The sequence below is a fragment of the Mastigoproctus giganteus genome, chromosome 10, assembly GCF_048544385.1.
Source record: "Mastigoproctus giganteus isolate SK-2022 chromosome 10, ASM4854438v1, whole genome shotgun sequence".
Classification (NCBI taxonomy): domain Eukaryota; kingdom Metazoa; phylum Arthropoda; class Arachnida; order Uropygi; family Thelyphonidae; genus Mastigoproctus; species Mastigoproctus giganteus.
In genome coordinates this window covers 154125913-154140490 of record NC_143584.1, presented here as the reverse complement: position 1 = coordinate 154140490, position 14578 = coordinate 154125913, and the positions used below count along the sequence as shown (strand labels likewise).

The 14578-nt window shown below is 37.4% G+C and overlaps 1 protein-coding gene across 1 annotated transcript in view; it reads right to left on the bottom strand.

Moving 5' to 3' along the window:
- The window catches only part of LOC150079395 (disintegrin and metalloproteinase domain-containing protein 11-like), a 445660-nt gene that overhangs the window by 335741 nt on the left and 95341 nt on the right, over nt 1-14578 (bottom strand). The window contains exon 7 of the mRNA XM_090383050.1: nt 13432-13495. Within this exon, the coding sequence (XP_090239176.1) occupies nt 13432-13495 (64 nt within the window). The remainder of the gene's footprint in view (nt 1-13431; nt 13496-14578) is intronic.

Sequence of the window (14578 nt, the reverse complement as noted above, 5' to 3'; positions counted from 1 at the left end):
ATAAATTCAAACTGAGGAAAGACAGATGTAGGATAGATGTGCGGAAATTTGCCTTTAGCCATCGGGTAGTTGGTTGGTGGAACAGACTTCCATCACTTGTTGTGAAAGTTGATAACCTAAATAAATTTAAGGCTCAGCTGGACAGGTATTTTGAACGAACGAAGAGGTGAAATGGGAGTGGGGGTTTTTTTTTTTTTTTTGGCTGATGCTGCATAAGCTTGCTTTCTTGCATCATATGCCTTTACTAATGCTAATGCTAATGTGATGCAAGAAAGAAAGCATATGAGCTTATGTAGCATTAGCAAAAAAAAAAAAAAAAATCACACAACCATTCCCTCTAAAAGTTTGTCCAATTCCTCCTTGAATTTATATAAGCTATCAACTTCCACAATGCTCCAGCAATTAACCACCCACTGGCGGCTAAAGGAAAACTGCCGCACATCCTCAATTTGAATTGATGCCCCCTTAGGTTCATAATGTGATCAAGCTGAAGAATCCCATTAGAATTCAGCATGCTGAACCCATTCAAGGCCTTATACACCTCAATCATATCAACTCGCAGGTGCTAGTCTCCAGCCACTCCAATTTGCAGAACTTAAGTCTCTCTTGGAGAGGACTCTTCATTCCACTCATCAATCTTATTGCCATTCTCTGTACTCATTCTAGCAACTCTAACATCCTTCCTAAACTGAGGCCTCTAAACCTGTACACAATACTCAAGGTGTGGCATGACTATAGCTTTATATAAAGGAATAATCACCTCCTTTTCCCTGCTAGCAAAATTCCTGTATATCATTGACAAAACCCCATGACCTGCTCTTGCAGCCTTGTCTGCATTGCTCAGAAAACTTCATATCTGACTGCACAATTACTCCCAGGTCTCTTTCATTTTCTTCCAAACTAAGTGTAGCACCACAGTTAGTACCTTCCTCTGGGGTTACTTCTACCCATAGTAGCAGTACTTTGCAGTTGTCAATGTTAAACTTCAATTGCCACTTCTGAGCGCATCTGCCCAAATTTTCTAGATCCTTTCTAGATTGCAGTAGCACACCGCCATTACTGTCATTAACAACCAACATTACTGCCAACCTTTGTATAATCTGGAAACTTCAACACTAAGCCTGACATACCTTCATCAATATCATTGATAAATATACAAAACAACAGTGGGCCCAACATCGAACCCTGTGGGACTGCACTAATAACATTAGTCCACGAAGAGCAGCATCCATTGATTACCACTCTCTGTCTTCTCCCACTCAAAAACCCTTTTATCCATTGTAGCAACTAATAATAGAACAGCAATTGCTTAAAAAAATGGTAATATTAATATTAATAGAATCTTTAATTGCAGCAATGATAGACATACAATTAGTCCCGTCACGGCGGTGCCAGGGGTTAACAAAACATATTTACAAAAGAGATACACACGAGAAAAAAAGATAAATCAGATTATTAACAAAGCACAGTTTTACGTTTTCAGTTCGACGAGGATACCCTTCCTGTATTTTTTATTATTGACCACTTCTTGGAGGTCCCCGTCGATGGCTTGCAGTGAAGGCAGCATTTGCTTTGGCAGGAATCTGTCGGTTATTACTAGCCGGTTACGGTTTGATAGCAGCTGTGCTGAAGACCGGTACTCACCTTGAATAAATCTGCAGTGGTATATCGAGAAGAGGTGGTTAAAATTCTTCCCTCTTCAATGACAACCAAGGATTGAATGTGTACACTTCTACCTCCTTGCGCTTATTTTAAATTCCGTTTTTCTTCATTTTCTCCCGTTAGTTTCTTAGCTTACAATTCAACCTAAATACTAACCACCTCTTCTCAATATACCACTGCAGATTTATTCAAGGTGAGTACCATTTTTTTAAGCAATTGCTATTCTATTATTAGTCCACCAATACGGTATTATAAGATTTCTAAACTTTTATATTCGTTGTAGCAACTTACCTTGAATACCATTCTGCTCCAATTTGTACAGTAATCTTCTTTGCACAATGTCAAAAGCTTTCCTGAAATCCAAGTACAGTCAGTCCTCATATAGCACGATAATTGTGTTCCTAGAAATCCTCATGCAATGCAAAATCATGCAATATAAATAACAGGCGCTATGGGAAAAATAGGGTTAGGTGCCGACCACCCAAGATTGAAATAAAATACGTAAGTATTTTATTATAACTATTATGTAATAAAATATTGCCAATGCTTTTGCTTCTATCTTAAGCAAACTTGTTCTTTGTTTGACCTTCTGTCCAAACAGATGACAGCCGTTCCATCTCTTGCAATTCTTTGTCTTGATCTAATGGATTTTGTTACACTTTGAGTTATTCATGCTATGAAAGTTGTTTTTATTTTCTCTTCATTCTTTCTAATTCTTGGCATTGCCTCATTTAGGCCTGTAGCAAGTGCAATATCACATGTTTTCATTTCATTCAAAGTGTTTCACAATTTCATATTTTTTCTCTATCGACAGAGGCGAGATGACCATACCGGGGGAAACCCCGGTGGGCCGGAGGTCAGAAGATAATAGAGGCCAGTGTGATTCTGGCCATAAACACTAGTATCAGGCCGCTACAAATTTTCCCGGGTAAGAATTTGACCCAGTCTTATCCACCTCTGTCTATTGATATTGTTTTTCTTTTTCTCTCTGAATCTGTAGTGTCTTCACTAGGATGCTTCCTTTTCACACCTTTTAAGTATTTTAGTCATTTTTAGGGAATAAAGCACAATTACAAAATGAGGAGGCACGCTTGATACACATAAACAAGGCTGCGTGCATGTAGCAACAGAATAAACAACACTGTAAAGGCAGAGAATTAACGGACACCATTAATAACAACACCACACTAGCTCACATTTTACCAAAGCACATTTCTGGAGGTCACTATCATAAAACAATTTCCAGTTGTGTTTCTGCTAGTGGAATCTATTATAAACGGGTAGTAAACTCGATCTAATTACATTTGCGATAATACCGATAGCTGGAATTGTGTGGCTTTTTATTTTATTATGGTGAAATGTGTTTCCCCTTCATTGATATAAAAAACATAAATACATTTTCAGAATCTTTTCTTCATTCCTATCGTGTAGTGTTCAGTTGGGGTGATTTCACATTTCACTGCCATTTCTTGTAAACCTAAACCAAAGATGAATCGTGCATAAGCAAATTTGGTTCGTTTTATATATGATGTTGTTACCCAATTTATAAATTGTGTATGATCGAATTCATGTAGTGTAAACACGTATTATAGGAGGACTGACTGTATATGATATCAAAATTATTTTTTGCATCCAGTTCCTTTGTAACCACATCATAGTATCCAATCAAATTTGTTAGGAAAGACTTTCGCTTAACACACCTATGCTGTGTCTGAATTATTGCAGCAGTCTTGTCTAGATGATCCTGCAAAGCATCTTTAACCAGTGAGTCCATTATTATTTTGCTTGGAACAGAAGTTAAACTAACCGGTCTGTAAATACTTGTGATACCCTTCATCCCCCTTTGTGAACTGGGGATATATTTGCACATCTCCAGTCCGTTGGGACTTCCCCTGACTCCAGGGATGCTCTCATAATTATGGCTAAGGGTTTGCCTAGTTCCTTTGCCACCACCTTTAATAAAACTGGATAGATCCCATCAACCCCAGGTGCCTTTCTTATATTTAACTTCAACAATTTCTCCTCCACTTTGCTCTCAGTTATTACAACATCATTAAGCACCTGTTACAATCTGATAAACATCTGGTCCTCTTCTCCTTGAATAACTCCTCGCGTGAATGTAGATGCAAAATACTCATTCAATTTGTTTGCTATCTGAGCAGGATCATCAACAGTCGAACAATCGATATCAAGTGGACCAATCTGATTCATCCCCTTCCTTTTAGAGTTTATATAAGTAAAGAAATCCTTGCTGTTTTTCTTAGCATCCTTTGTCAAAAATTTTCTCATAATCTGCCTTCGCTTTCCTAATCTCCTTTGAAACTTGATTACAGACTAGCTTATATCTGCCATAGGCTTCTGTGTCACCTGATAATTTTTATGCATCCATGCATTTTTATTCTCTGAAATGAGTCTCATTAGTTCATTTGACAACCATTTAGGCCTAAACCTTGAACAATATTTCTTAATAGGTATGATAATTCTAGTAGCTTCCATGATTAATTCCTTGAATGCTTCCCACTTAGAAGTTGCTGTTGGTAACATCATCAGCTGGTCTCACTGTAACTTCTCCAATTGTACTACAAACAGTTTTTTAAACCTATATTCTTCCTTTAGGATATTTTTTCCAGCTAGATATTTCAAGTGATTTCTGTCCAACCAATGGATTTCATATTTCTTGTTGCTCGGTGCAGTTTACAGACCTTGATGTATGTGTAATGTTATAAGGCAGTGGTTTCCAAACTACCGAGATCCAAGGACCCTTTTAAAAATTAAAAAAAGTTTACAGACCCCCTTCAAAAATCAAAAAAGGTTGCGGATCCCTATATACGAGGGGTTTCCGAAAAGTAAGGTAACACATTTTTTCTCTCAACGATGTTTAATAATACGAACTTGAAATTATACACAACAAGAAATAAGTGAACATGCACTACTTCTCTAAAAGGTCTCCAGTTTCATTGATGCAATTGTACCAATGATGGGTCAGTTTATCAATACCAGTACTGAAGAAGTCTTTGCCCACACACGCAGTAACCAACATTGCACCGCCTGATGAACTTCCTCATCCGTGGTGAAATACTTTCCTGAAAGGTGTTTCTTCAGGGGGCTAAACAAATAGAAGTCTGAAGGTGTTAATTCTGGGCTGTTGGGGCGCCTCCGTAGCCAGGTGGGAAGGAGCAGCAGTGCGTAGCACACGCTTCTTGATTAGACCGGGGTTCGAGCCCGTCACCACCAAATACGGAGGATGCGGAAAGGTCAGGGAATGACCACCGCATATCCCGGAGCAATATGGCCTTAGTTGCTAATGCTCCTAAAAACCAAACAACAACAACAAACAACATCTGGGCTGTTGGGGGGATGTGACAGAGTTTTCCAACAATTACAGCGCAACCACTCACAAGTGGTGTGGGCAGTGTGCGGACTTGTGTTGTCGTGCAACAAATCACGCCGCTTGTCAGGAGTCCTGGTCGATTGTGCCAAATAATGGCTTTCAGTTTTTCCAACATTGCACAGTAAAGCTGTGCATTGATTCTTCCTTCCTTCGGCAAGAAATCCACCAACAGAACACCTTGGCGATCCCAGAACACTGTGGCCATGACTTTTCGGACACTGGGAACAGTTTTGAATTTTTTGTGCACAGGCGACTGTGGACGTTTCCAGGGCATGGAGTCTTGTTTGCTCTCCAGGGTAAGATGATGAACCCACGTTTCGCCTGCTGTGACTATGTGAGCAAGAAAATCCTCTCCTTCGCCACTGTATCGCAACAGGTTCTCCAGACACATCCCCATGCGATTTGCTTTGTCCTCCTCTGACAACTGTCGGGGCACCCAGCAGCAGCAGCACACCTTTTTAAAGCCAAGGATATCGTGAACAGTCAACTTACTCGTGTTCACTGTTTGTGCAATTTCACGCAGTTTCACTAACCTGTTTTCAAGAACGTTGTCTTCTGTCTTTTTCGATGAAGGCCTGCCTGCCCGATGTCGATCTTCAATGTCAACATACCTTGCTTTAAATTCATTGCACCAAAAACACACCTGCTTCTTTGTCATCACTTATTCGCCATATACGGCAACCAGTTCAACCAGTTCACGGTGGATATCACTTGGTGAAGACCTTTTTGCTTACAAAAAGCTAATAACTTCACAAACAGCTGTTTGGAATCACATTCACGGGGTAGCCACCATTTTTCAACTGGAATCTGCTGTGAGGCGGCAGTACCACAACACTGCACTGGCGGTCTTTTTGAATTCCCTTTCACCATTATTAAGGGAAAAAATGTGTTACCTTACTTTTCGGAAACTCCTCATAGAAAAAAATATATATATATAGAAAATATAAATAATATATATATATATATATATATATATATATATATACGGTTGACCAACATTTCACAGATCCCCTGGATCTGGTCTATGGACCCCAGTTTGGAAAACGCTGTTATAACGCATTGCTTATACATACTCAATCCTTTTTTGATGCATTATAAGGGGCTTAGAGAGGAACAGGTATCCTGTGTGTTATCAGACACTCAGCCTAAAACACTGATGGATCCAATATCTCTCTATTACAGAAGATTTAGGAGAAGTCCGGTTGGCCTGCCTCCCTAAAATCCACTCATGCACACCTTCTCGATGGTAAGCCCTGTTATGTCACTTAGGTGGCAACGAACGTGTAGAGTGGTTCTCTTCAAGAGGCCTGGTCAGCGTGAAGAGGAAAAGACCAAACCCTCCAGCATGAGAGCACAACAATACAAATGGCCCTCAGTCCCCAGCAGCTTTCACTCTCCCTCTTACGGCAGCGAGAGGATCAGAGTGGAAGCAGAGGGTGCTAAGAATCTCTGGGTACGACCAGGCTGCCATGCACGGAAACTGAACTTGGCCTGTTATAACGTACGATCACTCATCAGTGAAGACAGGATATTAGAGCTGGAAAAGGAATTAGAAAATGTGAATTGGAATATCATCGGTTTGGCTGAAACAAGAAGAAGAAATGAATCACTTATAAGTTTATCAAGTGGAAATCTGCTGTACACCAATGGAAACAGTGAAAGGAGTGAAGGTGGAGTTGGGTTTCTGGTCCATAAAGATTTTAAAAACAACATTTTGGAATTCAAAAGTACATCACCAAGGGTGTCAAGACTAATACTCAAGATTTCTAACAGGTACAAGCTAAAGATTATAATGATTTATGCACCAACATCGAGCCATGATGATGAAGAGGTTGAAGAAATGTACACCGAAATTGAGAGTCTTCTAGATGAGCAGAAAACCCACTACACTATTATTATGGGGGACTTCAATGCTAAGGTTGGAAAAAGGCAAAACAGCGCAGAAAGAGGAACTATAGGAAATTTTGGAATTGGTGAAAGAAATAAAAGAGGTGAAAGACTTGTGGAATTTGCAGAATCTCAAGGACTGTCAGTAATGAACACTTTTTTCAAGAAAAGGGTGAACAGAAAGTGGACATGGAAGAGTCCAAATGGATTAACAACTAATGAAATCGACTTCATCCTCACTAACAGAAGATATATTGTGAATGATGTTACCGTCCTGAATAAGGTAAATGTTGGAAGTGATCACAGAATGGTAAGATGTACACTTGATATAGAGGTAGGAAAGGAAAGGAAAAAACTGACTCAAGTAAATAATACAAAGGTCTTTGAGATAACAGAGGAGGAGAAAAAGCAGTATGTACTGGAACTTAAAAACAAGTTTGAGCTTCTGCAAACTGCTGAGGACCAAGATATCGACGAGGAATATTACAACTTTCTGAAAGTGATAAAGCCCAAGAAACCTATAGGGAAGCAGAAATCCAAAGAAGAAAAAATTAGTCAAGAAACACTTGTCATGATGAACCGAAGACGACAAATGAAGAGCAAGAAAAACACTGACATGGAGAAAATTGAGTATACTGAGTTATGCAAAGCCATTAGAAAGAGACTCAGAGAGGACATAAGAAGATTTAACACAAGAAAAGTAGAACAAGCATTAAGGGAAAACAAAGGATTTAAATCAGCAGCCATGAGCAGTAATACAGAAAGACAAATGATACTGAAACTGAAGAATAGCGATGGTGTACTTATAAACAGCAGAGAAGGCATAATTCAAATAGCAGAAGACTACTATAGAGAATTATACAAGGAGCGAGGAAATGATACCAGCAGTGGGGAAGATGGATTGCAAAGTAGCAACACATACGACATACCCGATATTCTTCCTGATGAGGTAGAACATGCATTGAAGAAAATGAAGAATCGGAAAGCCCCAGGGGAAGATGAAGTTACTTGTTGTTTGGTTTTTAGGAGCATTAGCAGCTTAGGCCATATTACTCCGGGATATGCGGTGGTCATTCCCTGACCTTTCCGCATCATCCGTATTTGGTGGTGACAGGCTCGAACCCCGGTCTAATCAAGAAGCGTGTGCTACGCACTGCTGTTCCTTCCCACCTGGCTACGGAGGCGCCATGAAGTTACTGTAGAGTTGTTAAAATTGGGAGGAAGAGGCATAACACAAAAACTGGCAAGGCTCTTCACAAACTGCATTAGAAAAGGTGTGACGCCTAAGCAGTGGAATAATGCAATCATAGTTTTGCTGCATAAGAAAGGAGATAAATCAGAAATTGGAAATTATAGACCAATTAGCTTGTTATCCCACATCTACAAGTTGTTCACAAGGGTCATTACTAACAGATTAGAAAGAATACTTGATGAGAATCAACCGAAAGAGCAAGCTGGCTTTAGGACAGGATTCTCAACAATGGATCACCTTCACGTAATATCACAGCTAATGGAGAAAGCAAATGAATATAAAACACCATAATGCCTGGCATTTGTGGATTATGAAAAGGCATTTGACTCCATACAGCATAAGGCAATGTTTCGGGCACTGAAAAGACAAGGCATAGATACCCCATATATTATGATTTTGAAGAAAATATATGAGAGTGCTAACTCCTCTATTAGACTAGACAAAGACAGTAGGAAATTTAAAATCGAGAAAGGAGTTCGACAAGGAGACACAATATCTCCGAAACTGTTTGCTGCTGCCCTTGAGGAAGCTTTCAGAAGATTAGACTGATCGCAGAAAGGAATCAATGTGAACGGAGAGTACCTAAACCATTTACGATTTGCAGATGACATTGTGGTTATAAGCCATGATCCCAAATAATTAGAGGAAAATCTTAATCAGTATGCACAGTTAGTAAGGATTTTGGACTAAAGATGAATATGGCTAAAACAAAAGTAATGATGAACAAGTATACCACGGAAAGGGAAATAATGATTGAAGGAGCAATAATTGAAAAGGTAGAGTCATATACTTATCTGGGACAAGTTATTAGCTGTAATAATGATAAATAGCTGGAAGTCAAGAGAAGAATAAATTTTGGATGGATGGCATTCAGGAAATATAGTCACATACTGAAGAGCAATATCCCAGTCTGTCTGAAACGTAAAATAATGAACCAATGTATACTCCCCACCATGACTTATGGAAGTGAAACTTGGGCACTCACCAAAAGAATGGAAGAGAAGCTGAGAACTACACAGCAAAGAATGGAACGAATTATATTGGGAATCAGACTGTTAGATAAGAAGAGAAACACATGTATTAGGCAGCAAACTCAAGTAAAGGACATTCTTATCAAAACTAAAGAGCTAAAATGGTCTTGGGCAGGACACATAGCTCGAAGACATGATGACAAATGTACTAAGAAAATAACAGAATGGTCTAAGAATATATAAATTCATACACCGACCATTGAATAAAATTTAAAATTTAATATGACTACAATTTTTACAAAAAAAAAAAAAAAAAAAAAATATATATATATATATTTACAATAAACTATTACGGAATGCTAAAAACTGTAATAAAAAGATCATTTACAATAAAATTTGCTAAAATATAAAACATTAAAAGCGCTAAAAATCTGAAGCTTTCGGGAGCGTCAGCTCCCTTCTTCAACAGTGATATAACTTCCTGCAACATCTCCTTAAGTAGCAGGCTCACGGTACCTCCACACGTGGTATTTCTCCACGTGGTTCAATCGGCACATGGTCAGAACTGGAAGCGGAAATGTCTCGGGAACGTGGCAAAGAAAATCGTTCATCCGACCTTAATATAATTGTTTCAAAGATAGGATTAATACGTATACCTCTATCTCTGTTTATTGTATTCCTACTGGATGAACTAATCCGTAAACCCTCGAGCCATTTACGCTCCCAGTATCCATGTGCACAATCCAAAATAATAGCGTCCTCCGGGGAGATTTGATGCTGCTTCTCCCAAAAATGTTCGGCCACAGCAGACTTGTTGTATTCAGCGGTTCTTATGGCATTTAAATGTTCCCCCAGACGATCCCTGAGCCGTCGTTTTGTTTCCCCCACATAACACTCCCCACAATCCGGGCATTCTATTCTATAAACCACTCCACTACTAAGATCTTAGTAGTGGAGTGGTTTATAACACTCCCCACAATCCGGGCATTCTATTCTATAAACCACTCCACTACTAAGATCTTAGTAGTGGAGTGGTTTATAGAATAGAATGCCCGGATTGTGGGGAGTGTTATGTGGGGGAAACAAAACGACGGCTCAGGGATCGTCTGGGGGAACATTTAAATGCCATAAGAACCGCTGAATACAACAAGTCTGCTGTGGCCGAACATTTTTGGGAGAAGCAGCATCAAATCTCCCCGGAGGACGCTATTATTTTGGATTGTGCACATGGATACTGGGAGCGTAAATGGCTCGAGGGTTTACAGATTAGTTCATCCAGTAGGAATACAATAAACAGAGATAGAGGTATACGTATTAATCCTATCTTTGAAACAATTATATTAAGGTCGGATGAACGATTTTCTTTGCCACGTTCCCGAGACATTTCCGCTTCCAGTTCTGACCATGTGCCGATTGAACCACGTGGAGAAATACCACGTGTGGAGGTACCGTGAGCCTGCTACTTAAGGAGATGTTGCAGGAAGTTATATCACTGTTGAAGAAGGGAGCTGACGCTCCCGAAAGCTTCAGATTTTTAGCGCTTTTAATGTTTTATATTTTAGCAAATTTTATTGTAAATGATCTTTTTATTACAGTTTTTAGCATTCCGTAATAGTTTATTGTAAATATATATATATATATATTTTTTTTTTTTTTTTTTTGTAAAAATTGTAGTCATATTAAATTTTAAATTTTATTCAATGGTCGGTGTATGAATTTATATATTCTTAGACATGAGTTTTCCCGACCTCAGAGGCCTCTTTCAGGATAACAGAATGGTACCCAAGAGGAGCTAGAAGAAAACCTGGAAGACAAAGGCGGAGATGGATAGATGAAATTCATGAGTTTTTGGGTAGTAAATGGATGGCCAGTGCTCAAAACAGAAGGAACTGGAAAATTGCTGGAGAGGCCTTCATCCTGCAGTGGATTGAAAATGGCTGATGATGATATGAATTTGACCCACATTAATTTTATATACTCCTTTTACATGTTTGGACACTCAGCAATCATTTCTTACTTCTTTAAATGCTGTGTTTTTTTTTTTTTTCAAATACTATTCTCAATACCTCTGAGAGAGAGAGAGAGAGAGAGAGAGAGAGAGAGAGAGAGGTAGAAGGGAATCACCAAGAAAGAGAAGAATGATGATATCCAGCTCAGGACCCTGGGTGTGCCAAACTCATACTAACCAGATGTGAGCTCCTGGGGTTAATATACTTACTTATCAAAAATGACTACAGAAGTCACTAATTATCAATTTTTTGCAGCTCTCTTTCAAGTCAGCTTCATCACTAAAAATTAATATGAGCACTAAGAACTGTCCATATATACTACTGCTTTAGTTACAGCTATTGTCTCAACCGTATATGTTCACACTGTTGTTTCCCGCATATTTTTGCTACTGCACACTACTTGAATATTCCAGGTATCACTTTGTATGCTTTTTTAGCAACTTGTTATGTTTCCGCATTTAGATCTCGGCCACTTTCTGCTCTTATTTTCGAATTCCCACTATGGATGCATTTCGTAGTAGTCTCTTTTTCATATTAATACTCACATAGCCAGGGTCCTTACTAAAAGGATGGGACTCCAGCTTACCCACTACTTATAATTTCTTTTCTTAACTTTTATGTTTATACTTTCTACCTCTACTTTTTCCTGTTCGTAAAGCTATTAGCGCTACTTATTCCTGTTAGTAAAGCTATCAGTGCTACTTATTCCTGTTCGTAAAGCTATTAGTACTACTTACTCCTGTTCGTAAAGCTATTAGTGCTGCTTATTCCTGTTCGTAAAGCTATTAGTGCTACTTACTCCTGTTCGTAAAGCTATTAGTGCTGCTTAATGCTACTTTTGCCTTTATCTCATTAAGATACACTTTTACCCCTTCCACATCCTCAATTCACTCTCAAAACTTATACCATTTCCAAGCTATAAATTCTATCAACTAAATTCTACAAATTATATCCACCTAACTTCTATTTGCATTTGCTACCTGAATCTGAATTTGTACTTACAATATACAACTAGTTTTAATTTTAATTTAACTTAATTATCTTATACAACATACACTGCATTGGGACTACCTTGTCCATATTTTGTGAGAGATATAATACTTTCAATCCCACTCAAATTTATTATTAAATTTCTTCTCTTTCACATTTATACAAGAATAGAAACACATCCTTCATATGCATGATCAGGTGTAGTATCCTGAAGAAATACCAGATCATGTATCAATATTTACTTTGGCTAACATCAGACTTTATTGCATATTTACTCTACCCACCTTTTGAATATAAGCAAATTTATCCACCCTTATTTCATGCCAACCACCATTACTTCTATTTATTTGTCACTTTAATTTATTTATCATTTTTACTTTATAGGTCACTCCTCTCTAGTTGGCTTTACAATTCAGGCTATAATTTTATCTAATTCATCATAACTTATAGGATATTCACATTATTTTTTCCTTTTAACACCTACATTTGCTCAATTTCTGCTATCCTTCTCCTTCTAGCATCTTGTGAAATTTACACATTTATGAATACATACATCCTTTGCTACTGCTTTGCATGCTCAGGTACATCTGTCTTATCAAATTTATTTTATTTTTATTTCTATTTTTCCACTACAACTCCAGATTTTAACCCATCATATTTTATATTTCATACACACACACACACACATATATATATATATATGTATATACCATCTGGAATTTGATTAAGCACAGTATATTCTCTGCATATGTAACATTCACGGAGCATATGTAACCTTATGCTACTTTTACGACCACAGCACTGATCACAGGTATGCAAAAATTACACTGAATAGTATTCTTTAAACAATATAAGTAATTGATTAAAGAATGGTATTGTTTAACCAATCACTAAAATAGGAATGAAATAGTATTCCACTTTTTTAGTAATTTACTAAAAAGTAATAGTATTGTTATGAAATAATGAGAAAGCAAATTACAAAATTTTAATTCAAATATAATTGAATGCCATTTCTATAGGCTCAACAATAGATAAGATTTAATTTCAATATTTTAAAATTTCTGTCTTTTTTAAAACTGCTATGAACTGATAATTGCAATACTAATTTTAAATGTAAACAAAAATTCCAACACATCTAAACACAATTTTTTATACTTTTATTAATTCAATAACAGGTTCCAATGTCAATGCATAATATATATATATTAAACACACATGCATAAAAAAAAAAAAAAAAAAATATATATATATATATATATAGAAACTTACTGAAAGATCTCCCCCATAAAATGGATGGATAACAAAAGTTTCATTTGCAACATGAATGATTCCACTAACATGGAAGGGGAAAAAAAATCTTTATTAATTTCAATGTTAATAAACATTGATTAGATACATTCTCTAATAGTATCTTTATCTTATTTCATTCTAGTACAAATCTAAGTAAACATAAATTCTTAAAAAAAAAAAAAAAGTTTAAACTTGTGGTTGCTAGGAATGCAACCACATTGCACAGTCGCACTGCAACTGCGCGTTAAATAGTACTACACACATAAAACCTAAAGAAGGCAGGAAAATTGAACATTTTCAGATTGACCACCACAGGATATGGAGGTGAGGTACAATGATATTTTAATCTGATACATATCTGTAGGGCTTTGAAACTCCTATCACAGTTTGCTGTCATATACGTAAACCACCCAGTTTATTTAAAATTAAGTACATATATTCACTCTCAAAAAAATCACTCTCATTATTCCAAATTATTCACCAACTTTTTTTTTTTTTTTTTTTCAGAGCATTAGCAACTAAGGCCATATTGCTCCGGAACATGCGGTGGTCATTCCTTGACCTTTCCGCATCCTCCATATTTCGTGGCGATGGGCTCGAACCCCGGTCTAATCAAGAAGCGTGCGCTACGCACTGCTGCTCCTTCCCACCTGGCTACGGAGGCGCCTAATTCACCAAGTAATTACCTAAAGTTAACCTAGAAGAGGTATGTATAATACATTCCTCTAGTATGGATATATGTCTGCTCAAAGCCCCCTGAGGAAGTAGCAGATGGCCATAAGGGAGAATGTTAATTTTCAATAACTTTCACTAATTTTCTCCATTTTCCCCAACTTTCTCTAAAAGTCTCTAATCTTCTTTAAATTTACATTAATTTTGTTGTTTTTATATATATCTATGTTATATATTTATATACAAGGCTATCTATACCAGGGCTAGATTTATATATAACTAGTTGGTTGGTTGGGATCACTATAAACCTGATGGCAAAAGTAGTACCATATTTTAAAAATTAATAATGTATAAATAAGTTGAGTACATACATAACCATTGCACACATATTGTGCGCAATTGTCACTGTACAATAGCATTAATGCAGGAGCTAATACCATCATTCATGCTTTTT